Source organism: Aulonocara sp. 'chitande type north' Nkhata Bay, linkage group LG2 (genome assembly GCF_057382095.1).
Source record: "Aulonocara sp. 'chitande type north' Nkhata Bay isolate Kocher_YH1m ecotype deep benthic linkage group LG2, A_spYH_male_GT1.1, whole genome shotgun sequence".
Classification (NCBI taxonomy): domain Eukaryota; kingdom Metazoa; phylum Chordata; class Actinopteri; order Cichliformes; family Cichlidae; genus Aulonocara; species Aulonocara sp. 'chitande type north' Nkhata Bay.
Window position 1 is genome coordinate 35,622,501 of NC_141345.1, and position 27,244 is coordinate 35,649,744.

At 38.2% G+C, this 27,244-nt stretch overlaps 3 protein-coding genes across 3 annotated transcripts; 2 read left to right on the forward strand and 1 right to left on the reverse strand.

Moving 5' to 3' along the window:
- The first annotated feature begins 1,670 nt into the window (after window positions 1-1,670).
- LOC147338307 (signal-regulatory protein beta-2-like) lies at window positions 1,671-4,363 on the forward strand. Its single transcript, XM_086260774.1, has 6 exons — window positions 1,671-1,742; window positions 1,843-2,166; window positions 2,258-2,614; window positions 2,882-3,001; window positions 3,694-3,749; window positions 3,842-4,363. The coding sequence occupies exons 1-6, from the start codon at window positions 1,700-1,702 to the stop codon at window positions 3,914-3,916; spliced, it is 975 nt and encodes a 324-aa protein (XP_086116900.1). The 5' UTR covers window positions 1,671-1,699; the 3' UTR covers window positions 3,917-4,363.
- Window positions 4,364-14,452: 10,089 nt separating this feature from the next.
- LOC147338308 (signal-regulatory protein beta-2-like) lies at window positions 14,453-16,756 on the forward strand. Its single transcript, XM_086260932.1, has 5 exons — window positions 14,453-14,769; window positions 14,862-15,218; window positions 15,316-15,432; window positions 15,772-15,812; window positions 15,911-16,756. Exons 1-5 carry the CDS (start codon window positions 14,466-14,468, stop codon window positions 16,025-16,027), a joined length of 936 nt encoding a protein of 311 aa, XP_086117058.1. The 5' UTR covers window positions 14,453-14,465; the 3' UTR covers window positions 16,028-16,756.
- A 3,071-nt stretch (window positions 16,757-19,827) lies between these two features.
- LOC147338309 (uncharacterized) lies at window positions 19,828-23,776 on the reverse strand. Its single transcript, XM_086260906.1, has 6 exons — window positions 23,535-23,776; window positions 23,042-23,374; window positions 22,587-22,931; window positions 21,679-21,795; window positions 21,211-21,275; window positions 19,828-20,503 (listed from the first exon to the last, which is right to left on the reverse strand). Exons 1-6 carry the CDS (start codon window positions 23,575-23,577, stop codon window positions 20,366-20,368), a joined length of 1,041 nt encoding a protein of 346 aa, XP_086117032.1. The 5' UTR covers window positions 23,578-23,776; the 3' UTR covers window positions 19,828-20,365.
- Between the last annotated feature and the right edge of the window lie 3,468 nt (window positions 23,777-27,244).

Sequence of the window (27,244 nt, forward strand, 5' to 3'; positions counted from 1 at the left end):
CTCCCGCAAATGGATTGCTCTGGACTGTAGACCACTATCAGTGGTAGAAGATAGGGGGTTAGAAAATGTGCTACAGATTCAGATGAGCATACCATACCATTTTACTTAAAGTACTTAAAATAACACTTTATTTTTAAGTCTTCCCAAGGGAAATATATATATATTTATTAAATCTTCATGAATGACACATTTCTATACAATTTTTGGCTTTCTGTTCTTTTTTGGCATTTTTAAATAGCTTTATTTGTGTTTATGACATGTCTTCTGCACTGGAATGGGGGCATGGATTGAGCATGCAATATGCAGAACAAAATTCAATTGAGGGTCAAATACCCACTTGATGGGAGTTTAAACAGATCCTGATTAAAAAAAATGTCTTGAAAAAGATGTGACTATTGTCATAATACCTGTTATCTCTCATTAGGATTTGGGGTTTTGTGGAGCCACCTAATGTAAATCAAAGCTAAAATCATATAGTCAAAATCTGGCATTATTGTAGCTTTTCCTATAGCTTCACCAAGGGGTTAATATGTGTGTGTGCCTTTTTTTTTTCTTTCAAAGTGTTTAAACAACTACTGGCTTGTTTCCGGTGTAATTTGCTCAAAGAAACTACTCATAAGCCTTGGTTTTTGCAGGAAATTTTCATCTAATAAAGCCTGCAGACAACGATGAGCAGTAGCTAACATCTTTTAAAAAAACCCAAGCTTAAGTGAGAGAGAGCAGCCATCGCGGGGCACTGGCTAGGGTCGTGTCCACACTAATACGTTTTTGTATGAAAACGCATCTTTTTCTCTCCATTTTGGCCTTCCGTCCACACTGAGACGGTGTTTTCGGTCAAGGAAAACGCAGCGTTTTGAAAACGCTTTCCAAAGCTGATACATTTGAAAACGCCGTTTTCGTGTCGCAGTGTGGACAGCGAACCCGGAGCCTTTTCAAAAACGATGACACATTTTAGTCATGTGATGCAGTCATGTGACCAATTAAACTAAGATAGCGGAAGGCATTATACAGTAGTTGATTTGTTTGCTCTCAATTTTGGCAGACAGAAATGACGCAGGTCGAATCATCTTGCATTTCACATATGCGCAGTACTGGAAGCGTTTTCGGCCGTTTCAGTGTGGATGCAAAACTCTGTGAAAGCGATAGTGTAGACACAAACACCGTTTTCACATTTATCCGGGCTAATGTGGACGTAGCCTAGTAGACTCTCCCGATCCCGGGACAGCCATGGGTTTAAATACCAGTCAACAAAACAAAAGGCATTACACAGCTGTTGTTAATAGCTTTGAACTTCCCCCAAAGAAAGAGTTAACAATCCCTTATCCCTTGTCTCTTTCCCCACATCCTAAAAGAGAAACAAAAGACTTCACCACCTATAGAATCTTTCCCCACACTGGTGTCAGGCTTCCTGTGTGAATGCTCCCTACTTTCCAAGATACAATCACCTGACCCCCCACCACATGATCTGTCTAACAGCGTGAATAAGGTGTGAAAACATTCATTCAGTTACAATACAAGATGAAAGAAGATGAGAGCTTTTGCAAAGCCCAGGAGGAGGCAAATGTGACAGGAAATGTACATTGCAATCTATTCTGTACTGACCAATCAGCAGCATTTTACTGTCTTACCGAATACAGTGATTTCACCGCCTTCATTCTGTGAAATACCAGCAAAGTCCTCAACAAGGAGCAGTGTCACGATGGTCATGTTATGGATTGTATTGCTTTTTCTTCATCAAGGATGTAAGTGAGCATTTTACTTTACTAAAAATGTTCAAAATTGAGAATTTATTGTCAAATAGATGTGTAGAGAAAACTATAACTTTTCTATATTCAAATTCAGATACTCTAGTTCCAGTGAAAACGGTTCAGCTTGGTGAACCAGCGAACATAACATGTGCTTTGCCCGATGGGGTCAGCAGTAAAGGAGTCCACTGGTACAAGCAGAGTGTCGGAGATACTCTCAAATTAATAGTGTCACTGTTAAAAACTGCAACACCCGAGTATGGTCAAGAAACATTTAAATCAAGATTTCAAGCACATTTTGATAAGAAATTTAGCAACCTGACCATTTTGAAAGCAGTCCAAGACGATGAGGGAATCTATCACTGTGGAATGATAGAGTGGATTAATCTTGAATGGACTGGAACATATTTGTTAGTAAAAGGTAAGTTAGTCATAGACTGTCCTACTTTTATAAACTTTAAAGTGTTTCAGGTCATGTTATAAAGAAAGTATTTGTGTTTTGTATTCTGCAGGAAATAATGAGACAGCATCAGATTATACTGTTGTTCAATGGCCAACAGTGTTAAATCCACTGCGCTCAGGAAATTCAATGACTCTCCAGTGTTCAGTCTATTCTGACTCTGACAAGATGTGTCCCAGAGATTATAATGTGTTCTGGTTCAGAGCTGGATCAGATCCATTACACCCAAGCATCATCTACACTGATGAAAACAGACACAGTGAAAGTGAGAGAATATCAGACTCAGAGGAGAGATGTCTTTATCGCTTCTCTAAGAACGTCAGCTCCTCTGATGCTGGGACTTACTACTGTGCTGTGGCCACATGTGGGGAGATATTATTTGGAAATGGAACTAAACTGGACATCGAAGGTATTTGGTCTTAAGTACTTTAATCTATACTATATATTCACAAAAATATATTTTGGGAGTTGTTTTTTTGTTTGTTTTTTGTAGTGCAATCAACACAATCAGGATTTATTCAAATGACAATATTAATAGTTTGCTTGGCCATTTCTCTCTTTGGAAATGTTGATGAATCTGCAACAGACAACTAGTTAATACTTGAATAATATGACAGCTAGGTTTCAATGTTTTTTAGAATCATCAATAATTTCCTGTCTTGTTTTTTTTTTCTAGAGCAAAAATCAGGTTCTGAACTTACTGTGCTGGTTATGGCAATAATATTCTTGGTTATTTCTGTGACTCTCATTATTGTTTGTTGTCGAACTCCAAGAGGAATATGTGAACAAAGCAAAGGTAAGTGTTGTTCATGCTAAGAAAAGTCACACAAACATCATTCTAGTGATGTCAAATTTGACACCAGGTAAAATTCAAGCTGATATTGATGATATTGATCTGATACTTATAATAGAGCTGCGTACATTATTATACATTATTATCTATCTGTCTCATGTATGATTATCTGTGTTATGTATTTTTAAGCAGTATTTTAAATTTTTAAAGCCTACAATGACTTTTTACTGCAAGTACGCTGTATATTTTAATGACCCCCAACCTATATAATCCACTTTAAATCTTCTACAACCAAATGAATCTGTTTGAGTTTATCTTAGGGACACAAATATAATTTTAAACTGAACTCATAAAGCTATTTATTGTAGCATATATTTATTTCATTACTTATATCATAACCATATTTATTGATGTGCATTACAACAAATGGGATGGAATTCCTATTGTTTAAACATTTGCACAAAAATTCGCACACTTTAAAAAATTCAGCAACAATGCGACACGTCACCAAAAGCTCCACATTTCCTTCCTCTGTAATCAGATACTTCCCATCATCATATTCTGTTTTATTACCTTTGTGTCTGAAGGTTTATGGTCTTGTAATGTGGCCCAAACCACATCTTGGCCACATCATTGTAAGATTATTCAATAAAACTGGACTCACATTTGTGTTGTGATTTTGTCTATCAACACAGATGCAGTTGCTTTGCAAACAAATGTGACAGCGAAAGGAGATCAGGAAATTCTGCAGGTAACTCTGAAAAATATCAGGACCAAGTTTTCAGTATCTTTTAATGCATGCCTTTGTAAATAAGTCTCACCATTTGTTGTTTTTTTCATCAGACAGATGGAGACTCATTGGTTTATTCTGTAGCAATTTTCTCTTGTGGAAAAATTAGATACAGGAACAAAGACTAGATACAGGACAACAGAACATGCAGAAGATGAGAAATAATTTGAGGGCTCTTGAGCTGGATTGATATCTAGACACATATAACTCTTGCCTTTTTAAATTGGGTTAGAAATGTACTTGTTGTTCTAGCTAACCTAATTTTCTTCTCTGTGTTTATTAATAATTTTGTTGAGAGAAATGAATAATTACCTTGATAATTTTCTCTGTTAAATTTTCCCAATAGATGTAAATGCTTTGAATACCATCTATGAATGTGTTTTTTTTAATTGTGGAGCTTTTCTTTTACTATCTTTTGACATGTTTCTAGATATTCTTGTATCTGGATTTGTTTCTCCATGTCCCGGATCAGTTTCTAATTCTGACTGTAATGTATAAAAAGAAAAGTTAGAAACAGTGGATGTATTACATGAAATGAAAAAATCTATTTTCTACAATTTCTTTATGTATTCATTGTGGCCATTTTTTAATATGTTTATGCATTTTTTTTATTTTGTGTTCATTTTATTCAATTATGACCTTCATGTTTTGAAAATATCTCAGTCAGTATATGTTGATTTGAAATGAATAAAAAGTTACTGACTTATGTCTTGTTCATTTAATGGACTCAGTCATACAATAGTTAAATAACACAAATAAACTAGAAGGACATCAAATTGCATTCTTTATGTCAGAAGTAGGCCTAACATTTTTTGGCCTCTGTCATTAATTATTGGGCGCATCAAGAATGAATTTAAAAATCAAAGTAAAATAACTTTATTGGGCGATTGTGACACTTATTCATCTTCAGACTTATCTCACGTCTTTAAAAAAATCAGTAGTACTGAAGCAAATTCTTCTGTGCAGATACACTTTTACCTTTTTGTAAGCAAGCATATGTTAAGGTGGGGGCTTAACATATTTTGTGGGAGTTGGAGCGAGCTTGACAAAAAGGGACTTTAAACAAAATTTTAAGTTTCACAAAGTGCAACTTTCTTGTACGTTTTTTTTTTTAAGTGCTCTTGAGTAGTGGTGGGCAAATCGATCCAAATATCCATTGTATCGATATCAATACGGCATCAGTATCAGATCAATACTAGCCTGGTGAGATCCATTCTTTACTTTAAGTTCGCCTCCAGTGGCAGCACCGGTGCTGGTCTGATCCTGCATGTCTTCCGGCCAGCATGCAGGACCACGCAGCATGCCGGCCTCTGTTGGAAGAGAGGCTGGACCCGACAGCACGCCACCTTCGGGCGTGGCAGAAACCTTGCGCACCTCGACCTCCGTCTCCAGCTTGGCAGGTTCCACTGGCGCGCCAGCCTCTGGCTCAACACAAGCCTGTCCTTCCTGTGCACTGTCCAGCTGGGGTGGAGCCGGCCCCCTTGCTCTTTATTACAGTTGATAGTTGTTTTCCTTAAGCTGTTGTCAATTTGTTAACTTTTCAAGCCAACATGCATTTTGTTTTTTGTGCAAAAACGCTCTGGAGTCTCAATTGAAGTCATATTTCAGGTCTTGATTTATTACTTTTAAGCTTCTGTAAACTTGACCATCAGAACGTCCTACCCATAGATATGTACAATGGAGGCATAAACCACGTAAGGTAGTATATTCTGATAAGGTAGCACAGATTGATAGACATGACTATAAATTTACGCTACGGTAGGATGTTTTGACAAAGTACGACGTTTAGTCAGAACACCGGATCAAAGCCGTGAGATTCTTCATCCTCTGCAGGTCACGGTCAGTCTGGTCCTGCAGCTCATCCTGCAGCGGCGCGACACCAACGCCTGCTCCCACTGTGTGGTCGCCAGCTCAGCCACCATTTGCGCCAGCTCCTACTTCTGCTGGCCCAGTCCTGGGCATGCAGTGTCCTCCTTCCTGGGTTTCGGCACCACTGTAAACCACCACGGCAGACCCGATGGCATTTTCATGCTTCGCAGCATCATTTATTCTTACAGTAATCACACAGTTGCTGTAACAGTACATTCAACGGCTGCAGCTATCCCGCTGCCAGCCGTACACATCACCACCAACAACAACACAAGCAGAGCACAGGTTTTAAGCCAGCGAGGCGTGATTGTAGATGCCTTGCAGGTGAGTCCATCTCACTTGCAGCAGCATCGCAGACCACACCCTGCCACAATAATAAAGCATTTTCTATTTAATTATAAACTTTGTCCTATTTATGTCCTGGGTTTTATATGTTTAATAATAAAAAAGGAAACATCACAAAAAAATGATGTATCAACCTTATTTATCGGTGTCAGCGAAACTGGCCCGTATTTACTTTGTATCGAATCGATACCAAACCACCATCACTACTCTTGAGCTGCTGTTTCCCAGACTTTCTGAAGATCTTTCTTTTGTTTGCTCAGTCACTTAGCACTGACTTCACTCAGGGTATGGACCACTGACACATGACTTAACAAAGACCCAACTTTGAAATGTATTTTTAAACATTTTTAAGCATTTTGTTACAAACAGCCCGTCACAGTTTTACAGGAAGCAAGGCGTTTCCCAAAAACTTCGTTGCATGGTGTATTGGAAATTCAAGGAAATTGGAGTAACACAGGATAGTTTAAAAAGTGGTTGGCTTAGAAAACTACACACCAAATATTTACTTTCAAGGTATAAGCTCAATTTGTGTCTTATATACTGTATTTTCATTTCATTTCATGCAGTCAGTCAGTCTGCTATTTCCCATCTTGGTACTAAAATATAAGAAAATGAGTAGTGGCACAACATTTTACACAGTACAGTATTTTATTATTGTGTTATGCAGTGCTAAAGACTAGAAGTATGTGATGTAGAGTGAAACATAATGTGAAGCTAGCTGAAATAGCCTGGTCACAATGGCATCTAAACACAATGATCAGAAGTGAAGAAGTAAATTAATTTTGGATACTGTATACATTTTTTTTTGTTAACTGTGTATTTTGAGCTACGGCAAAGTGTTTTTGTTTATATATATTAGTAATAGACAATAATTATTCTAATTTCTGACAGCAGGAAAATATTTCTAAAGTGGTAAACTATGGTGAAAGTGTTGACTGTTTAAAGCTACATTAAAGTCCCAGTAGTGGAACTGATCACAGCCACAGAGCAAGCAATTCAAAACAACAACATTGCAGACATATAAACAGAGCAACTGCGGACAAAAGTTGGCCTGCCTTAGCAATGCAAAGCCCCCAGATCCAACATTAGCATGGAGGAGAGGAAGGCACTCACATCACTTAGTAATGACAACAACATTATTATCCTTTTGGCAGACAAGGGTAGATACAAAGCTTTGCTGAACCAGAAAGACTGTCATGAGAAAATCGTGTTACTGCTCAGGTACAAAAGTACTTATGAGCCCCTGTCTGAAGCAGTTAGAGCAAGACAATGTTACTGAATGGACCTCATCCTATACGCTATACCCAGGAGAAGCTACACCTAGTCTGTATGGTTTACCGAAGATATATAAACAGAGTGTACCTTCAAAGTAAGTGTCTGTATGATCAGCTCATTTACCTACAGCAAGTTTCTGACATCGATCCTCAACCCGTTTGCAGGCAGCTCTAAACACCACATCCAGAAGACCTTGAATGTTGTTGAGAAGATGAGCGCTGACATTATGAAGGGAGATGAAACAATGGTCTTGTATGATGTCACATCTCTCTTCACTTGTCTTCCACTCATTGGAGCAGTGGAGGTAGTAAGAGATAACAGGATGACCCAAACCTCAACAACAGGACCACTCTCAGCATCAACCAAGTGTGTTTGATCTGTGTCTTCATTCTATAAATTTCATATACAAGGATGAGTACTACAGGTGGAAACATGGGTGGGCTATGGGTTGCTCTTTTTCACCCAGTGTGGAAAACTTGTACATGGAAAAGAGGGCTTTGTTATCCTACCATGGAACACCACTGTTAGATTTGTATTGTTTATTGTCATTTATGCTTAGAAATATTTAACCATATATGCTTAGAGGTGTATAATCGATTGTGTAGTGATAGGATGTGTGATGCTTAATAATCTGCAAAGGCTTGGTGTGCATTCCGGAGTGTTCTGGCATTCACACCCACATTCTGGGAGCATAAGATAAGATAAGATAAGATAAGATAAGATAAGATAAGATAACCTTTATTAGTCCCACACGTGGGAAATTTGTTTTGTCACAGCAGGAAGTGGACAGTGCAAAAGTTATGACGCAAAAATTAGAATACAATAAGAATAAATACAGTACACAGCTGTACAGAATAGAATAAAATAAAATACTATATACAGTAGAATAAAATAAAATAAATATACAATAAGATAAAAATAGAATACAAATACAAATACTATATACAACTGAGTAAAAATACAACGATGACAGAAAGGATTATTGCACTTAGTATTATTGCACATGTGTGGATGTGTGTGCTTGATCAGTTAAAGTCTTTGTTGTGGAGTCTGACAGCAGTGGGGAGGAAAGACCTGCGAAATCTCTCCGTCCCACACCGTGGGTGCCGCAGTCTCCCACTGAAGGAGCTGCTCAGTGCTGTCACAGTCTGCTGCATGGGGTGGGAGATGTTGTCCATCAGGGATGACAGCTTAGCCGCCGTTCTCCTGTCACTCACCACCTCCACTGGGTCCAGAGGGCATCCTAGAACAGAGCTGGCCCTTCGGATCACCCTGTTCAGTCTCTTCCTGTCCCCAGCAGAGATGCTGCCGCCCCAGCAGACCACGCCATAAAAGATAGCAGAAGCCACAACAGAGTCATAGAATTTCTTCAGGAGTGGGCCCTCCACTCCAAACGACCTGAGTCTCCGCAGCAGGTACAGCCTGCTCTGCCCTTTCCTGTAGAGGGCGTCTGAGTTATGAGTCCAGTCCAGTCTATTGTTCAGATGAACACCAAGGTACCTGTAGCTGTCCACAGCCTCAATGTCCATACCTTGGATGTTCAGTGGTTGCAGTGGAGAATGCTTGTGCCTGCGGAAGTCTACCACCAGTTCCTTGGTTTTACTGGCGTTGATCTGGAGGTAGTTCAGCTGGCACCAGTCCACAAAGTCTTGGGTCAGACCTCTGTACTCCTTGTCGTCCCCATCAGTGATGAGGCCGACTATTGCAGAGTCATCAGAGAACTTCTGCAGGAAGCACTGGGTGGAATTGTGGGAGAAGTCTGCAGTGTAGATGGTGAAGAGGAACGGAGCCAGAACCGATCCCTGTGGGGCCCCCGTACTGCAGACGACCCTGTCCGACACACAGCCCTGAGTCCTCACATACTGGGACAGGGCATACCTTCTCTTATTGTTTTATGGTAGGATAAACGTATCTATATCTGTTTTAGGCTAAGTGCCTTTTGTTTAGATGAACTGCTGGACTTCCAGACCAGCAGGTTTAGGGAAGTCATTTATGGGGTCACACTCTGACCACACACAAGGTATTCTTTGTTCACATGTATGTAAGATGTCATATGTTAATGAACCTATGTATATCCATGTGAGCTCAATAAAAGGAGTGCTATGGGGAACCTGGCTGAGAGTCTGACGGAGGTCAAGTGGGTGGAACAACACTTGGCTCCAGGCAGGTCTCCCTCATGCATGAGTAACACGAAGAACTTTGCCTACTTGGTGTTCAATGCTTTTGGCTGTGTAGTTAAACTGTACTCGTTCCAGCGGTGGGCCTGTGCTAGACAGACCCAACAACCACCAAGTCATTGGTTCAGGTATGTGGATAACACCTGGGTGAAGCTCAAATCTCAGGAACTACCACATTCAGGGATCACATTAACTCTGTGGACAAACACATCAAGTTCACCAGGGAGGTTATGAAAATGACAGGTTAGCCTTCTTAGACTGTGAGATTCCATCAATAATGTGGGACATATAAAAGGTGATGTATACCATAAACCAATGTAAGCTCCAGGCAATCCAGGACACAAGAAGGATAACTGCTGCCTAAGGGAAAACCCTTAGTGATCCCATATGTGTCAAGAGTATTGGAGCAGTCGAGAAGCATTTTCTCTAAACACCTCATCTCTGTGGCTTTTAAACCCCAAAACATGCTGCACGCGGGTCACTGGCCTACTTTGTCAAAACACGCTGATCAATTTTATTTGATCAGTGGTTGTTGAACAATGGTCATGACAGTTTGCAGTTTTCACCAGTGGTGCTAGTTTCAGTTATTTCAGAAGCGCTACGTCGAGATGAACAGAATTAACTTTTTGGGATTATGATCTTTCCCTTGTTTGCAAATGCACAAAAGAAAACAAAAAAAAAAGAATTTGTTGTCTGGGAAGGGGTGAGAATTTACATTCTCTTCTATCTGAAGTTGCTGGAAGCTCACTAAATAGCTGTGCAGCAAAAATGTTCCGCAAATCACAAACGACCCCATAGGTGCGCTTTGCAACCTTCACTTATGGTCATTTAAGTTTTAGACTTGAGCAAACTCTATCGGAGATATGGATCCATTGATCAATGTAAAATAATGCATGTTATATGCTTTTGCACACTTTATACTGGCTACTCAATGTACACACCATTACATTTATACATATGAAAGTCAGTAAGTTCATTTTAAACTAAAAAAAAGTAAAATTGTCAAGCAAAGAATTGTCAATGAACATGTAAGTGATAAGACTAAATCATATTTGTTAATTCAGGGAAAAGATTTCCAGTAGCTTTATATAACAGTATGATTTTTACTATTTTGTATAGACTGAAGGTGGAAGGTGGACATTAGCTGAACTATGCTGCACTGCATTTGTCAGGAAGTAAAACTACAGGAGGAAGGAAGAAATTAGAACGCACTGGAAACTAAAAGTGTGTCTTTTAACACTTATTTCTTTCATTGAAAATGGAAAAATATAAAGATCGTATTCCTAATTTTACTGAAAACTGTCAACTTATCTCAAAAGTTCTTAAAAGACACAGAATTAGCTTACCAAAATGTACATTTTTTCTGGCTCATGAAGGGGCTAATGTAGCTCACTTTGTGAAGGGCAGTCATTCAGACTGCTCTTTGACACCTTTGAAGGACAAAATATCACACACCCAGACAAATAACAGGTTCAACCTGTAAGTTTACTCTGTAATGTGAATGTTAATTATTTCTTGCAGTACATACCACAACTAGTAGTTACTAGACTACTAGTAACTAGCCACCTTGACATAGGAAATAACTGTACTTTTGCACTATTTGATGTTCCAATCATAAGTGTCTTTCACAGCTTTCAGATAATCACAGATTTCACAGATTTCAAATAACCACGTCAATCAATAAGCAGCTAAGGATTACATTGCCTTTTCTTCTCCTAGGATATAAATGGTCTTTAGTGTAGTGTCTAAAAATGTTCTCGGCAGGAAATGTACTTAGGATATAATTTTAAATAGATGTGAAATAATAGCTAATAATTTTGCAGGAAACTGTTTAAAACAGTTACAATTACAAATTACAATATAACAAACGTCGATATTTGCATAAAAGACATAACGTCATGGAGGGTAACCTGGACCGTTGTGTTGTGTTGAAGAGACAGCTGAGAATTACCTTTCTTGTTCCTTTACTTGTTCCTTTATTTATGACCATGACATCCTAGTAGTGAATAAAAAAAATAAAAAAAACCATCTCAAGACTTTTAAACTTAGTTTTAGTGACTGTGTGAAGTGAATTATTCAATAGGGGATCAGAGTAGAGGTACAATTTCTGCTTTTGCAACATTAGAAGGAGTCAACAAGGTTGTGTGTGGGTATCTGACGTGGACGCCTGTTTGACACCTTCTATTTGGGGTGTTTCATGCATGTTTTACCCCGGGGTGGACTCCAGTCACAGAATATACATTTTATATATATATATATATATATATATATATATATATATTAGGGGTGCAACGATACACAAAATTCACGGTTCGGTTCGGTTCGATACTTTGGTGTCACGGTTCGATATTTTTTCGATACAAAAAAAATGTTCATGCCTTTTTAATTTTTCATTTATTAAAATTATAAATTTATATTTTAACTCAAAAGTACAGTTTTTAAATTTAACCCTAACCCTTGTGCGTGTTTTTTATTTTGACAGCGAATGCGCACCTGCGGACCACTTATGTGCAGCCCTGGTTATATAGTTCGTCATATTGCAGCCACAGAAATTATTTTGTCCATGAAACCATAAAGCTGCACTTTCTTTTTGCCTTATAGTCTGATTTGTCATAACTTCTCCGTTTTGTGGTAAGCTTTTCTTTGGCTGTCACTTCTTCACCCTGACCTGTCTTATTTGGCTCAGCAGAACTAAAATATATATATCCTGCTGCTTTTACACACGCACTCACATAAGCTCAGCGATTCTCTGCGCAATCAACCTCTCACATGTTTAAGCTGCGGGAGATTTCACTTGTCATGTTTGCATAGTAAGCTAACGATTAATAAGACGATGTCAGAGGAATTGGTGCGCAAATTATCATCACTCACAGATCAGTGCTGTCGCTCTCTATACACAGTTCGCACGATTGCAAAGTGAAAGCAAAAAAACAAGCGCAAATTCAAACGCGATTTCAATATGTCACATATTGACAGTGGCTCACAGATGCCAATGACATAATTACCCAGCTACATTTCTGAAAGAATGCAAAAGCATTGACATATATTTTTCCTTCCTACAATAGCCCGACGGGCAGGGCAGAGATAGATTTTGGTAGCCCGACTGAAAAAAATCGCTAGCTCCAGGACGTCGGGCTAGCGATATTGTGAGCCCTGTATCTGATTGAGGAATCACTCCTCTTTCGAAAAGAGAGTTTATTACAGAGAAATGTCTCTTTCCAAAATAAAAGCTATACTATCCGCTTCTTCTGGGCTATATTCTCAGCAGCATAAGGAGAATCATGTGCTAACAGCTGTCTAAATGACTCGGCTAAAGTTAGTAGCATGCTTGTTGTTTTGGTCTTTGCACTAGGATGATGTCGGCGTAAATGTGCAGTCATATTCGTTGTGTTCCCACTAGTGCTTTCAGGTTAATCTCGTTGAAATGACCTTAACGCCACAACACGGCAAATCTCCGTTAACGAGCTACTGCCGATCTCCCCGTGTGTGGGGCTAGACAGCCAACACATTAACGAGCTAACTGCGCTAACACACTAGCTCCCACCCATGTAATTGAGCATTGCATGGCACATCCAACATACTGTTTTACTTTAGTCCATGACTCGCTTACCTTCAGGGTCATACGTCACATGAAAACCAAAATAATTCCAAACGCCAGATCTGAATGAGGGTGGGGGAGGTCCATGTGTCTTGCTAGCTTGCCCTGCGCTCTTCCTTCTGACTATGCTGTCTGTGTTGAGCGCTCAGTGGATCTGCGCTCGACAGTGCAGCCTGGGCGGAGTAGTCGAACGCAGATTCACTGAGCGCTCAACACAGACAGCATCGTCAGAAGGAAAGTTGATAAAATAAATTACAAATGTTGTATTGTTCGATACATATGCGTACCGAACCGAAAGCACTGTATCGAACGGTTCAATATCGATACGAATATCGTTGCACCCCTAATATATATATATATATACAGTGTGTGTGTGTGCGTGCGAAATCTTCATGAATGACACATTGTACAATTTTAACTTTTTTTTTCATTTCTTACTGGAAATGGGGCCATGGATCGAGCATGTATTATGCAGAACAAAATTCATTTGATGCTCAAACACCCAGTTGATGAGAGTTTATACAGAGCCTTATACAGAGGGAAAAATTTTCTTGCCATAGATGTATAGATGTGATATAACTATTGACATGATACCTGTTGTGAAAATGCAGAAATCATGAAATCATTGTAAGTTTTAAAGCCTCTAACTTCACCATGGGGTTGATGTGTGTGTGTGTGTGTGTGTGTGTTTTAAGTATATAAATAACTACAAAACTGTTTGCTATGTAATTTGCTCCCAAAAATGCCCATAAGTTTTGGTTTTTGAAAAGGCTAAATCATTTGCTTCAGTGAAGCAACATGAGCTCAGGCCTTCTCGTCGGCTCTTTAAAGGTACAAAATGCAATGATAAGTCAATATGAACAATAAACTTACCAACTTTCCTTTGAAATGCAAAATGTGATGTTTTTCTGAGGTATTTCTTGCAGTAAATACTACAAACAGCAGTTAGGACTGTGATGATTACTCTTTTAGGGCTTAAGTTTTATCAAGAATATAGTTTTTAACAACCATAACTATAACATGTAGGGAACAGTGTTCGAGTTAACAAAATAGGCAGTTACAATACAAGATGAAAGAAAATGAGAGCTTTTGCAAAGCCCAGGAGGAGGCAAATGTGACAGGAAGTCTACATTTGAATCTATTCTGTACTGACCAATCAGAAGCATCTTACTGTCTTACCGAATACAGTGATTTCACCTCCTTCATTCTGTGAAATACCAGCAAAGTCCTCAACAAGGAGCAGTGTCACGATGGTCATGTTATGGATTGTATTGCTTTTTCTTCATCAAGGATGTAAGTGAGCATTTTACTTTACTAAAAATGTTCAAAATTGAGAATTTATTGTCAAATAGATGTGTAGAGAAAACTATAACTTTTCTATATTCTAATTCAGATACTCTAGTTCCAGTGAAAATGGTTCAGCTTGGTGAACCAGTGAACATAACATGTGCTTTGCCCGATGGGGTCAGCAGTAAAGGAGTCCACTGGTACAAGCAGAGTGTCGGAGATACTCTCAAATTAATAGTGTCACTGTTAAAAACTGCAACACCCGAGTATGGTCAAGAAACATTTAATTCAAGATTTCAAGCACATTTTGATAAGAAATTTAGCAACCTGACCATTTTGAAAGCAGTCCAAGACGATGAGGGAATCTATCACTGTGGAATGATAGAGTGGATTAATCTTGAATGGACTGGAACATATTTGTTAGTAAAAGGTAAGTTAGTCATACACTGTCCTACTTTTATAAACTTTAAAGGTGTTTTTAGTCATGTTATAAAGAATATTTTTGTGTTTTGTATTCCACAGGAAATAACGAGACAGCATCAGATTATACTGTTGTTCAATGGCCAACAGTGTTAAATCCACTGCGCTCAGGAAATTCAATGACTCTCCAGTGTTCAGTCTATTCTGACTCTGACAAGATGTGTCCCAGAGATTATAATGTGTTCTGGTTCAGAGCTGGATCAGATCCATTACACCCAAGCATCATCTACACTGATGGAAACAGACACAGTGAAAGTGAGAGAATATCAGACTCAGAGGAGAGATGTCTTTATCGCTTCTCTAAGAACGTCAGCTCCTCTGATGCTGGGACTTACTACTGTGCTGTGGCCACATGTGGGGAGATATTATTTGGAAATGGAACTAAACTGGACATCGAAGGTATTTGGTCTTAAGTACTTTAATCTATACTGTATATAATATATATTCCAAGCTGATAACAGTTTTTGAGAATTGATTCTTGGTTTGTTTTTTGTAGTGCAGCCAACACAATCAGGATTCATTTTAACGGCAATATTAATAGTTTGCTTGGCCATTTCTCTCTTTGGAAATGTTGTCCTGATCTGCAACCGAAGAGTATGTAAACCATTTCAAGGTAAGTGTTATAAAAAGCTGAAATTATTTAAAAGGCTAAAATTATTTCAGTCACATTTTCCAGACCCAAAATCTATGGATTATACAAACATAACAGACGTTATACTGTAAAACTATAAAGAGTCAATTACTGTACATGTTTTCAATGACGATTGAGGTGTAGCATTGTGATTTGTGTTCCTGTGTGTACTTCATTTATACAAACAAATTTATGTAAATAAATAATTGTTGTCAGTGATCATTGACAATAATTTGTGAGTTAAATGCCACATTAGGCTCTCTTCACTACTCTATTTTGTTGTTGTTTATGTAATACATGTAATTTGCTTTGCTATATCAGATACTGCAAAAAAGACCTCAAACCGAGCAGTACATCATCGTGTAAGTAATTTAAATTATTATTATTCAGTTAATATTTGTCAAAAACACCTTGATATCACTATATACATAACTGTTTTACTTTTTAAAATAATACACAGAGTGAAGCTGATGAAGAACTAAACTATGCTGCACTGCATTTCTCTGAAAGAAAAACAAGGGGAAAGAGGAAGACTGAGTTTGCTGAGGATAGTGTTTACTCTCAAGTTAAACGCTGATGCCAATGACAGTGTTTAGGATTTCCCGAAATTTAAATTGAACCTGACATCAAACCCAATATTTGTGATTCTTTTGTGTTGTTATTTTTTTTGTTACGAAATATTCCTTGTGAACAGTTAAATTGTTTCATCAGTGACAGTATATGGCCTCTAAAGACCAGAAATTTAGATTTTTTTTTTCATTTCTGCTTTGCATATGGGATTTTTGACTGTAATAGCTAGTCATGTCTAGTCATGCTTTCTGTGATTAAAATAATAATATGTTGATTTATGCAGGTGTTTTGTGTGTGTGTGTGTGTGTGTGTGTGTGTGTGTGTGTGTGTGTGTGTGTGTGTGTGTGTGTGTGTGTGTGTGTGTGTGTGTTGGGCCACTACGGCGTGACTTTCCGGACTGATATATTGTAGGAAATTACTTACAGTGCGGAGAAGTAATTGCAAGTATGCTTACACACATAGATTATGATTAGAATAAGAGTCTGGGTCAGAGAGTCCCGAACATAATATTCTAAACCAACTTTGAATCGCTAGAAGAACAATGGATATTAACATTAGATTAACAAGGCTAGGCAGAGAGGTGTTTTGCTTTTCTGTCTCTTACAGACGAGGGAGCAGATACCAGATGAGGTCACGGAAATACGAGGATGATTTGGAGCAGACACCAAGACTGCCATCTCCGTGCGGAAAGAAGATAGCTGCTATAATCTGTTTTTGTCTCACTATACAATGTTGTACAGCTCACTTGAGGGTCATCCTTTTTGTAAAACATGCTGCTGGTTCACATAGAGGTCCACAGTGCCGTGTAAACTTGTAATTTCAACTGCCAAAAGCAAGTAAATTCTTTTTTTAAAAGACAAACCTTTCTCCTGAGATTCCTTCCAAAAATTCTGAACACAACAATTTGGTTACCCCTGACATGATTTTTGTTTCATTCCTATGAAATAGGAGGAGGAGGCCCAGGGTACAGCTTTCACTATCTTATAATGCTGTGACTGTAGCCATTCCCCAACACTCTGTGAATGGTACTCACGACAGCTGATCTTAAAACTGATCTCATAGCTCATTGTCAATCAGTTAATCAATGGTGCTAGTTTCGGTCAGTATGCCAACATACTGTTTATAAGGTTGGGGAATCCTGCAGGCCAGTCAACAAAAGGAGAGGGAGAGAAAAATAGAGGAGAAGGAGAGGGATAGAGAAAGGGAGAGAGAGAAGAAACACTAAGAATCTGCTTTATAGTGCGTGTCTGTGAGTATCTGTTTGTACATCTGTCCATGTGAAAACACTCTCCAAACCATCGTGTCTTTTAGACCCCATTCCTACAAAACTGCTCAAAGAAGTCCTGCCATTAATTAATGCTTCGATCTTAAATATGATCAACCTATCTCTAATAATCAGCTATGTACCACAGGCCTTCAAGCTGGCTGTAGTTAAACCTTTACTCAAAAAGCATCTCTAGACCCAGCAGTCTTAGCTAATTAAAGGCCAATCTCCAACCTTCCTTTCATATCAAACATCCTTGAAAGAGTAGTTGTCAAACAGCTAACAGATCATCTGCAGAGGAATGGCTTATTTGAAGAGTTTCAGTCAGGTTTCAGAGCTCATCACAGCACAGAAACAGCTTTAGTGAAGGTTACAAATGATCTTCTTATGGCCTCTGACAGTGGACTCATCTCTGTGCTTGTCCTGCTAGACCTCAGTGCGGCGTTCGATACTGTCGACCATAATATCCTATTAGAGCGATTAGAACATGCTGTAGGTATTACAGGTACTGCACTGCAGTGGTTTGTATCATATCTATCTAATATACTAAACCTAATGCCTAAAACCTAATACACTAAACCAAGGCACAATGTACATTTCAATTCCTTTAATTTTAAATATGTTTATATTGTCCATCCTGTAAAATAGTCAGATGTCTATTCATATTAATGTACAGAATTCACCTGCTTGCTGCTACTACTGCACATTCACCCAATGTATATACTATATATATATATATATATAATGTTCTTCCTCTACACCCCCCCCCCCCCCCCCCCCCACAATTTTTTTGCACATGTCGAGGAGCGTGTCAGGCTGTGTGTTATACTTGTATAACTATGCATGTGACAAATAAAGAACCTTGAACCTTGAACCTTGAATATACTCCAATTTGTACATGTAAATGGAGAGTCCTCTTCACACACTGAGGTTAATTATGGAGTTCCACAGGGTTCAATGCTAGGACCAATTCTGTTTACACTATACATGCTTCCCCTAGGCAGTATAATTAGAAAACATATACAATTTCACTGATAGTATAAGTATAATTTCACTGCTATGCAGATGACACCCATGTCCATGAAGCCAGATAACACACACCAATGAGTTAAACTGCAGGAATGTCTTAAAGACATGAAGACCTGGATGGCCGCTAACTTTCTGCTTCTTAATTCAGATAAAACTGAGGTTATTGTACTCGGCCCTGAAAATCTTAGAAATGTGGTCTCTAAGCAGATTCTTACTCTGGATGGCATTACCTTGGCCTCCAGTAACGCTGTGAGGAACCTTGGAGTCATTTTTGACCAAGACATGCCCCTCAATGGACATATTAAACAAATATGTAAGACTACGTTCTTCCATTTGCACAACATCTATAAAATTAGAAATATCCTGTCTCAGAGTGACGCTGAAAAACTAGTTCATGCATTTATTACCTCCAGGCTGGACGACTGTAATTCATTATTATCAGGAAGTCCTGAAAACTCCCTGAAAAGCCTTCAGCTAATCCAAAATGCTGCAGCAAGAGTCCTGACAGGGACTAGCAAGAGAGAGCATATTTCTCCTGTTTTGGCTTCCCTTCATTGGCTTCCTGTTAAATCCAGAATTGAATTCAAAATCCTGCTCCTCACAAGCAAGGTCTTAAATAATCATCTTATCTTAATGACCTTGTAGTACCATATCATATGGTCAGAGGACCCGGTGGCGCCAGTGTTCGGCAGCCTCGCCTCTGTCAGTGCGCCCCAGGGTGGCTGTGGCCACAATGTAGCTGCCATCACCAGTGTGTGAATGTGTGTGTGAATGGGTGGATGACTGGATATGTAAAGCGCTTTGGGGTCCTTAGGGACTAGTAAAGCGCTATATAAATACAGGCCATTTACCATATCACCCTATTAGAGCACTTCGCTCTCGCTCTGCAGGCCTACTTGTTGTTCCTAGAGTATTTAAAAGTAGAATGGGAGGCAGAGCCTTCAGTTTTCAGGCTCCTCTTCTGTGGAACCAGCTTCCAGTTTGTCAAACGGAGGGCGCCCTTACTCCCAGCATGGGCGATAGAAAACCGATCGGTGCCTATGCCATTCCCAAAATGCACTGGCTGATGTCGGGGCAGCGTGAGTACGAGCAAAATGTTTTTTTTTCTGCCGGTGCCAGTGATGCCGCCCCGAACCACGATGCCACTCCGGGAAACCGCCCGTGTCACCCGTATCAAAAGCCGCTACTGGCCATGATGCATTGAGTTTTTCCTTTCCAGTCACCTTTCTCACTCACTATGTGTTAATAGACCTCTCTGCATTGAATCACACCTGTTATAATTCTCCGTCTCTCTTCCACAGCATGTCTTATCCTGTTTTCCTTCTGTCACCCCAACCGGTCGCAGCAGATGGCCGCCCCCCGATCAGAAAAAACATGATTTCAGAATCATAGAAATCTACTCAACACTTTAATGCGCCAATGGAATTTATTTAGTTTGATATTTTTACACAATTATTTGGGTATACCAAATTTGAATTATACAACATGTTTTGTTGGGCCCAAAAGTACTACCATAGCTTATGTTGCAGTCAATAAAAGTAACCAGAGGTTGTGTTTCCATAGAATCAGCTGAACAACATGTTTGTTTGTTTTTTAGAAAAAAAAAACGCTTTTATTGGAACTGTTTATTAACACATATTAGAAAGGCCACAGCGTCTATTAACTCATTCACTGCCAGGGTTTTTGAGCATTTTTACTCATTTTTGAAGAGCCACAGAAAACTGTGTGTTATGATCATATAAACGCTGAACCTACCAAAATGAAGAACAGACTCTCTTCTGTCATCCAAAAAAAAAAGCTTGTTTCTACCATTTTCCATTCTTTAGTAATCAACTGTAGAAGAGAGGTGGGTTCCACCAAAAATGCCTGTTTTGACCACAAAAAGGGAGAAAACGAGCTTTTTGTGAAAAATACATTTCAAGCAGTCTGATGTTCACTGACAAGCTGCCCGAGGTTGTATTCTAGCCCCTCCCATTGAAAAACGTAATTGACGTCTATAGACGTCAATGGCAGTGAATGAGTTAAAGGACTACAACTCCTGCCCTTCTTGGCTTATGCTGATGTTTGCTGCTGAGTGTGGGAATCTTGTCTAACAGCAGCATACACACAGTCTTGTGTTGACTCTCTCCTCTTCCTGTTCCCTCTGTTTACTCTCACTGAGGAGTAATGGACTGTAGCATCAGTCATCATCTGAAATTACAGGTATTTTAGAATTTATGTCATCAACTTCAACTCAAGTAAGATTATTGGAATAGTCAGAAATTACATATGTGCAATATATCTACTATTATTTAAAAAAAACGTGTAAGATTATTCTAATATTTTGCAATATATCTTCGAATTTTTAATCAGCATTTATATTTGGTTGGGTCAATAAGTTTTTGGGCAATGAAATTTTTCAGTAATTTTACTTCCATCAAAGTGGATTTTAAATCAAGTAAGTGCATATTTTCAGCTTTAATTAAAGTCTCTCAGAAGTAAAGATGGGCAGTTTCACCAATCTGCAAAAGAAATAGGTCTACAAATTGTGGAATAACTTCCAAATAATGTTTCTCAATGTAAAGGGACAAGTCAGAAAATCAATATTGGAGGCTGGTGATTTTCAGGTCTTCAGGTGACACTAGATTAAAAATACAGTCAACACAGTTAAGATGTTCAGTTCTAAAGCCTCCATCTCTAATGGTACGGGTTTGGTTTGTTCTATTAATCCCGTAAATAATTCTACAATTTCATTTGTAAAACTAACTGTATGTGCACCAATTAACTTTATTCCAGCACTTTGTATTGTAACAAATTTAACAAGACATTGTGATATCTTTATTATATGTTGTGGGTATGAAATTGCTAATCTCTTTTCCAAAACCATGCTGCAGAATATATAGTAAAAGCATATTTACCAAATCATTTGATTGGCCCACATTTGACACGTCACATCCAGCATGATTGGTCCCACGTATTTCCCCTAAAGCAATACGATTTGGGGATATGATTGGAATAATAGTGTGGTAACATTAAAACAGAAGTTTTAAGCAGTGGATCTTTAGTATTTATTTTTGCAATACAATGTTGTGATATGACAACTTTTGCTTTTCAAACACACATCTACTACTACAAAGTGAAACATAGGAAAACACAAAGGGAAGAAGATGACTACAAGTGTTCCACTGAGTGTTTACTCACACAAGAATTGTGTAACAAGGTTATATAAATGCAGTGATTTATTTTTATTGTAATCCTGTGTTCTTGTTGTTGTCCTGGTATGATAAAGTGAAACAAATATTTGGATCTTAAACATAATTTTAGTTTAAAAATATATCTTTACACACACACACACACGCACACACACGCAGTTATGATAAACCCACCTTTGCAATGCTGACAAACATTTATCCCTCTGGGGTACAAAAGAAGAAGCACAATCACAGAAATGCAACAACCTAGCAGAACTCCAAGAATAAGGACAACAGGGCCTAATCCTGGTCCTACATTAGTTAAAAGAGAGAGAAAGAGACTGTTTAATTTAATATGTGATCATCGAATTTATCAGTTGTTGCAGAAATGTTCTTATAATGATCAATATTCTATTTTTGTAGAGGTAGAGACAGCTTATGATGAGTATTTGTATTCATATCACAGTATTTGTGCTGCTGTTAGTGCTTGCGGAAGTTTGGAACATCTATTGAGTCTGCAAAGCATTGGTGACTTTTATGCACTATGCACTATGCTTCTCAACACTCAACAACCCCACACTGTAACTTTATGTGGTTTGCCACTTTGAGGCTTTGTTACTTCCACTGCAATAAAAACATTTATACTGGAGCATGTAGGAGGAAAGAAATTTCACAAACTGTTGTCACTGTGGCATCCTATTACAGTACCATGCTTGAATTCAACAAGTTTGTAAGAACAATTGGTGTTTCACAAATGTTTATGAAGGCAGACTGCATGGAGTGTGCTTTGTTTTTGTGTTTTATGTACCTGTGGCAATTAAAGTGAAATGATAACTATTAAGATTAAACCATTAATCTTAGATAACTCAAAGATTAGAGGTCTGGAAGGCTAGATGAAACGAGCAGTGGTGCATTACATTTGTCTGTACTATGTAACTTGAATAAAGTGTGATATTTAGAGACTATCCCAAGCATTGTGATGCATGGAATTAATAACATTGCATTACAGTACTTAGTGCAAAAAACATCAGACTATCTCTAGTAAGTGTTTTATACTTTAATGCGAGATAATTTAAGATTTAAAGACAAGTACAGATACATACGTGTCTCCACCTTAGTTCCTTCACCCAGCAGGATCTCCCCACATGTCACAACAGCACAGTAGTAAGTCCCGATATCAGAGGAGTTCTGTATCGTTTTGGTCAGGCTGTAGACACATCGTCTCTTAAGAGCTTCATCACTGTTGTTCACGAGAGGGTAAATGATGTTTGGAGCAAAACTTTCAGATCCAGCTCTGAACCAGTACGCTCTGTGGTCATCTGGACATTGGAGTGCTTTTTCTTTGTTCTTGGAGAGAACTGAACATTCGAGTGTCACAGAGCCTCCCAGACGAACAGACTCTTTCTCTGGATTTTGTTTCACGTAGACAGATTTCTGATGATTGTGATCTGTGAATTAAGGCAGATTTGTAATATAAACTTTTTGTAATTGATTAAACTGATTTGCATCAGTATCACTGAACTGTTCAGACATTGGTACAAAAAGGGAAACATATTACCTTTCACAGCCAAGAATGTGCCACTGCTTAACATCTGTGAATATGTGGCCCGCGTTTGACAGAAATATGTTGCTTCATCCTCTTTGCTGACATTTCTGATAGTAAATATATCTTTGTTCAATGTGAAACGTGAATCTTTAAATGCATCAGATAAAGTTATTTTGTCAAGAATAACAGAAGCAACACTTTGGGGCAAGTGTCCCAGAGACTGTTTATACCAATGAAAGGATTTTAACTCCTTCTCAGAGACTTCACAGCCAAAAGTAACATTGTCACCAAGGTCAACAACAGTCAAAGAGATCAACTGAGGAACCTCTGAAGTTTGAATCTCGGCTGAAGAAGAAAGACAAATAACAACAGAGTTACAACACAAATGGACATAATCAATGCTATTACATTAGAAAGGTTGTTACACAGCCATCACTGAGATGCACGATGGGTTTCACGAACAGTGCAGTGCAAGCAGATGTCTCCCATCATATTTTGCACTTACCTGGTGCGCAAAGAAGAATCAAAGCTGTTATTCTCACAATCATCGTGGTGCAGCACTCTAGTCTCACGCTACTGATCTCATCTTGCCCATATGGAAGGTTTAGTCACAAGGTTATAAAGGTTTCCAAAGCAGAAATCAGTGATTGGCTGAAATGTAGGAAATTACCCCTCCCCCATTCAGCAAACCTTTGATCAATTTTCATTTGATAAAAGACGTCTTATATCAAATGACATAAAAGTATGTCTTTCTTAGTACCTTCTGGTAGCAGTGTGTTATCAGTTCTCAGTGTCTTTATTAAGGCACTTATTAAGGAAGTTATTGTTTCTGTAATTATTAGTTGATTATTGTTAGTCACAAGCTCTGTAAATCTTTAACATCAGAAGATACTACTTTGCCACTTTGTATTAGTATTTAAATGATGATTTTTGTTGTGTCTACCAGCACAAATATAAGGATACAAAGATGCAAAAGTTTCACAAAATCATTTTCACTTCTTTAATTTCACGATTTTTCTATAAAAATCATGAATATACCTGCAGTTGATGTAGGGTCATGTCTGACCGTGCAAACTGTTTATGATCACTTAAAAACAGATTAGAATTAGTTCACGGTGAGTTTTCTTACTTTAGTTTCACTTCTTAAGGTACACACAACCCTGTTGTACCTGTGTTAAGCCCTAAACAGGAAGCTTTCTGACTATATTTGCTCAATTAGGCCAGATATCCACCTGTGATCAAACAATTTTATTAGACACCACAAACTGAGATACAGTAGGGTGGAAAAAGTTCTTGTCACCCTTCCGGATTTCCAATTGTTTTTATGTTTGTCAAACTTATGTGTTTCAGATCAGTAAAAAAAACTTGAAATATTCAACGATATTAAACACAAAATGCAGTTTCTAAATGAAGGCGTTCATTATTTAAGTGGAGAAAAAAATCGAAACCTACTTGGCCCTATGTGAAAAAGTGAGGAGCAACCACTTTTTCACAGTATGCTTGCTTCTCTAAACAAAACTTCACTGATTTCTTGGATTGAAATCAATGATTTGAGCCTTCTTGGATTACTAAGCTCAGTCATTCGCTCTAGCAGGTAAAGGAAACAGTGGTGAGCATTAAAGCTTCTAGAATTGTAGCCTCCATTTCTCCTGTATGTTTCTATTATAGAGTAACTATGGTGATCACTTCTTTTTCTTCTTTTTGGACTGGTTTTCAACTTTGCTTTGTGTTCTTAGTTTCTTGTTCCCACATAAACACTAAAATAAACATTCTATCCATGTCCCTATGAGGTATCCCTCACCCTATTGCTGCTGTTAATGGGTGGGACTGTGGTATTTCATGTCATATACATCAGCGGTCCTTTTTGCGGCACCGATCCGGTTTAATGACAAACAGTATTTTCATGGACCGGCCTTTAAGGTGTCACGGAAAATACAACAAAATAAAATGATACGACCAAGAAAAGAACTGTGGTATTTTGTAAATATTATAATAAACACGAATTCACTCTGCAAAACCTTTTTAAAATGTTGCGCCAACAACATTGAGAGTTGGCACATTTCAGGAGAAGCATTTCCTTTCTGTTTCTTAATGCTCTCTGGTCACCATGGTAACACGTAAACATTTCTTTCAAAATAAGACACACAACTACAGCACGTGAAAAGACCCAGGTAAACCCAGTTAACGATAAAAACCCTGAAAACCATAAATTTCACACCCGAGCCTCAACTGTACCAAACGACACATCTGTAGCCGGGGGTTGGGGACCCCTGATATACATGTTATGGTGTAACACAAAAGTAATGTGTAATGAATAGCATTCTTAGATATTATATTAGATATTAAATAAAGTACTGCATTACTTTTAATAAAAGTAACAATTAATATATAATACATTACTTTATTTTGAGTATGACCCCAACAGATGGATCAAACTACTGTAACATTAGCGTTTTGATTGTTTAAGTGTCATTAAAATTCTATGAGTGGAGTGTTATTGCTGTCAGCAGTTTGGTGTTTTTAAACCACACCTGACAAACGAGAAACGTTGTCAGGTCTGCACACCTAAACGGTAGCGTAAATAATGCTTTATGGTTTTCTTGGAATATAATAAGTATTTACTTAAATCATAGATCAACCATAGAGTAATTTTGCCTGACTTTTAAACAAAGTAATTTCTTTAATTTCTTAATTTTGTAATTAATTCTGCTAACTATTAGAAAAAAAAAATGCTCTTTGTCATATTAAAAAAGCACACATAAAAGTGTTATTAGTCACTGAGCTAGAGCTTCATATGTACATATCAGAACTTTTTTCTCATATCGTCGTTATTTTCTGAAATGCCCATGTCAAATCTTAAGGTAACAGCAAAAAAGAAATTCATGCAGAGACACAACGTCCCCTTGCTAATTTGTGAGTAAATTCAAGAGCATGGCACATTTTCAGCTTTTAACTATAATTAATGTTAAAGACTAATTTGTATTAAGTCTGAATTTCTTTGTGACAATATTTTCCAGCTATGGCTTCAGTTGTCTCCACAAGTCAAGACAACAAAAAGCAAAGTAACATTCAACAGCTTCACTGACAAAAACAACACTTGTGATAGGCCATTTCTTCAGTGGCCAATCACTGAAGCTGTTTACCCAGCACAGATCTCTCTATGAGCCACTATGAGACATAAAGAACCACCTGTCCTCAGACATCCTGGTGAACTTCTATCGTTGCACCATCGAGAGCATCCTGACCAACTGTATAACAGTCTGGTACGGGAACTGCTCTGCCTCGGACCGGAAGGCGTTGCAGAGGGTCGTGAAAACTGCCCAGCGCATCGCCGGAGCACCACTTCCTGCCATAAAAGACATCTACAGGAAGCGGTGTCTGAAAAGGGCTGGGAAAATCATCAGAGACCCCAGTCACCCATCACATGGACTCTTCACCCTCCTGCCCTCTGGGCAGCCTCTGTAGAAATTATCCACACCCTCACTTATCTTAACTGCACTACTGTATAGCTCTGTAATAATCATTCTGTACATACGATAATTTTTAACCCTACAACTGTTTACAACTTGCATAGTTCCCATTTCTGTATAGCTGTATATCCCAGATTCTGTAAAGTTATTTATTTCATATTCTGTATAGTTTTTCATATTTATATCCTGTTCATATCCTGTACATAGCTTGTACTCACTACAGCCTGTACATACTTATAGTTAGAGAATATTCACAACATACTTCATACCGTGTACATTATAACATACCATAATAGACCCATTTCTGTAATATACTCACATATCTATATTATTGCTAATATATATTGTAATATATCTATATCACTAAAGCACTTCTGGATGGATGCAAACTGCATTTCGTTGCCCTGTACCTGTGCATGTGCAATGACAATAAAGTTGAATTCTATTCTATTCTATTGTATTCTAAAGTGAGAGAAGAGCTACAAAGCACTTAAGCAGGGCTGATTTTATGTTATGTTAGTTTAAACTTGTTATCTTGCCTATGTACACTGAAAAACTGTGTCTGTCTTTCTAATGATTAAACAAAATCAAAACCAGCACCTGCTGCATCTATAATAAAGTAATATATAGTATGATTTTAATACAAATTTTATTCATGTAATATAACTGTTTCAGTAGCTGTTGATTTAGACAGGCTGAACGTCCATCACTGTGTTACGTGATGGGCATTGGTAAATTGGTAAGG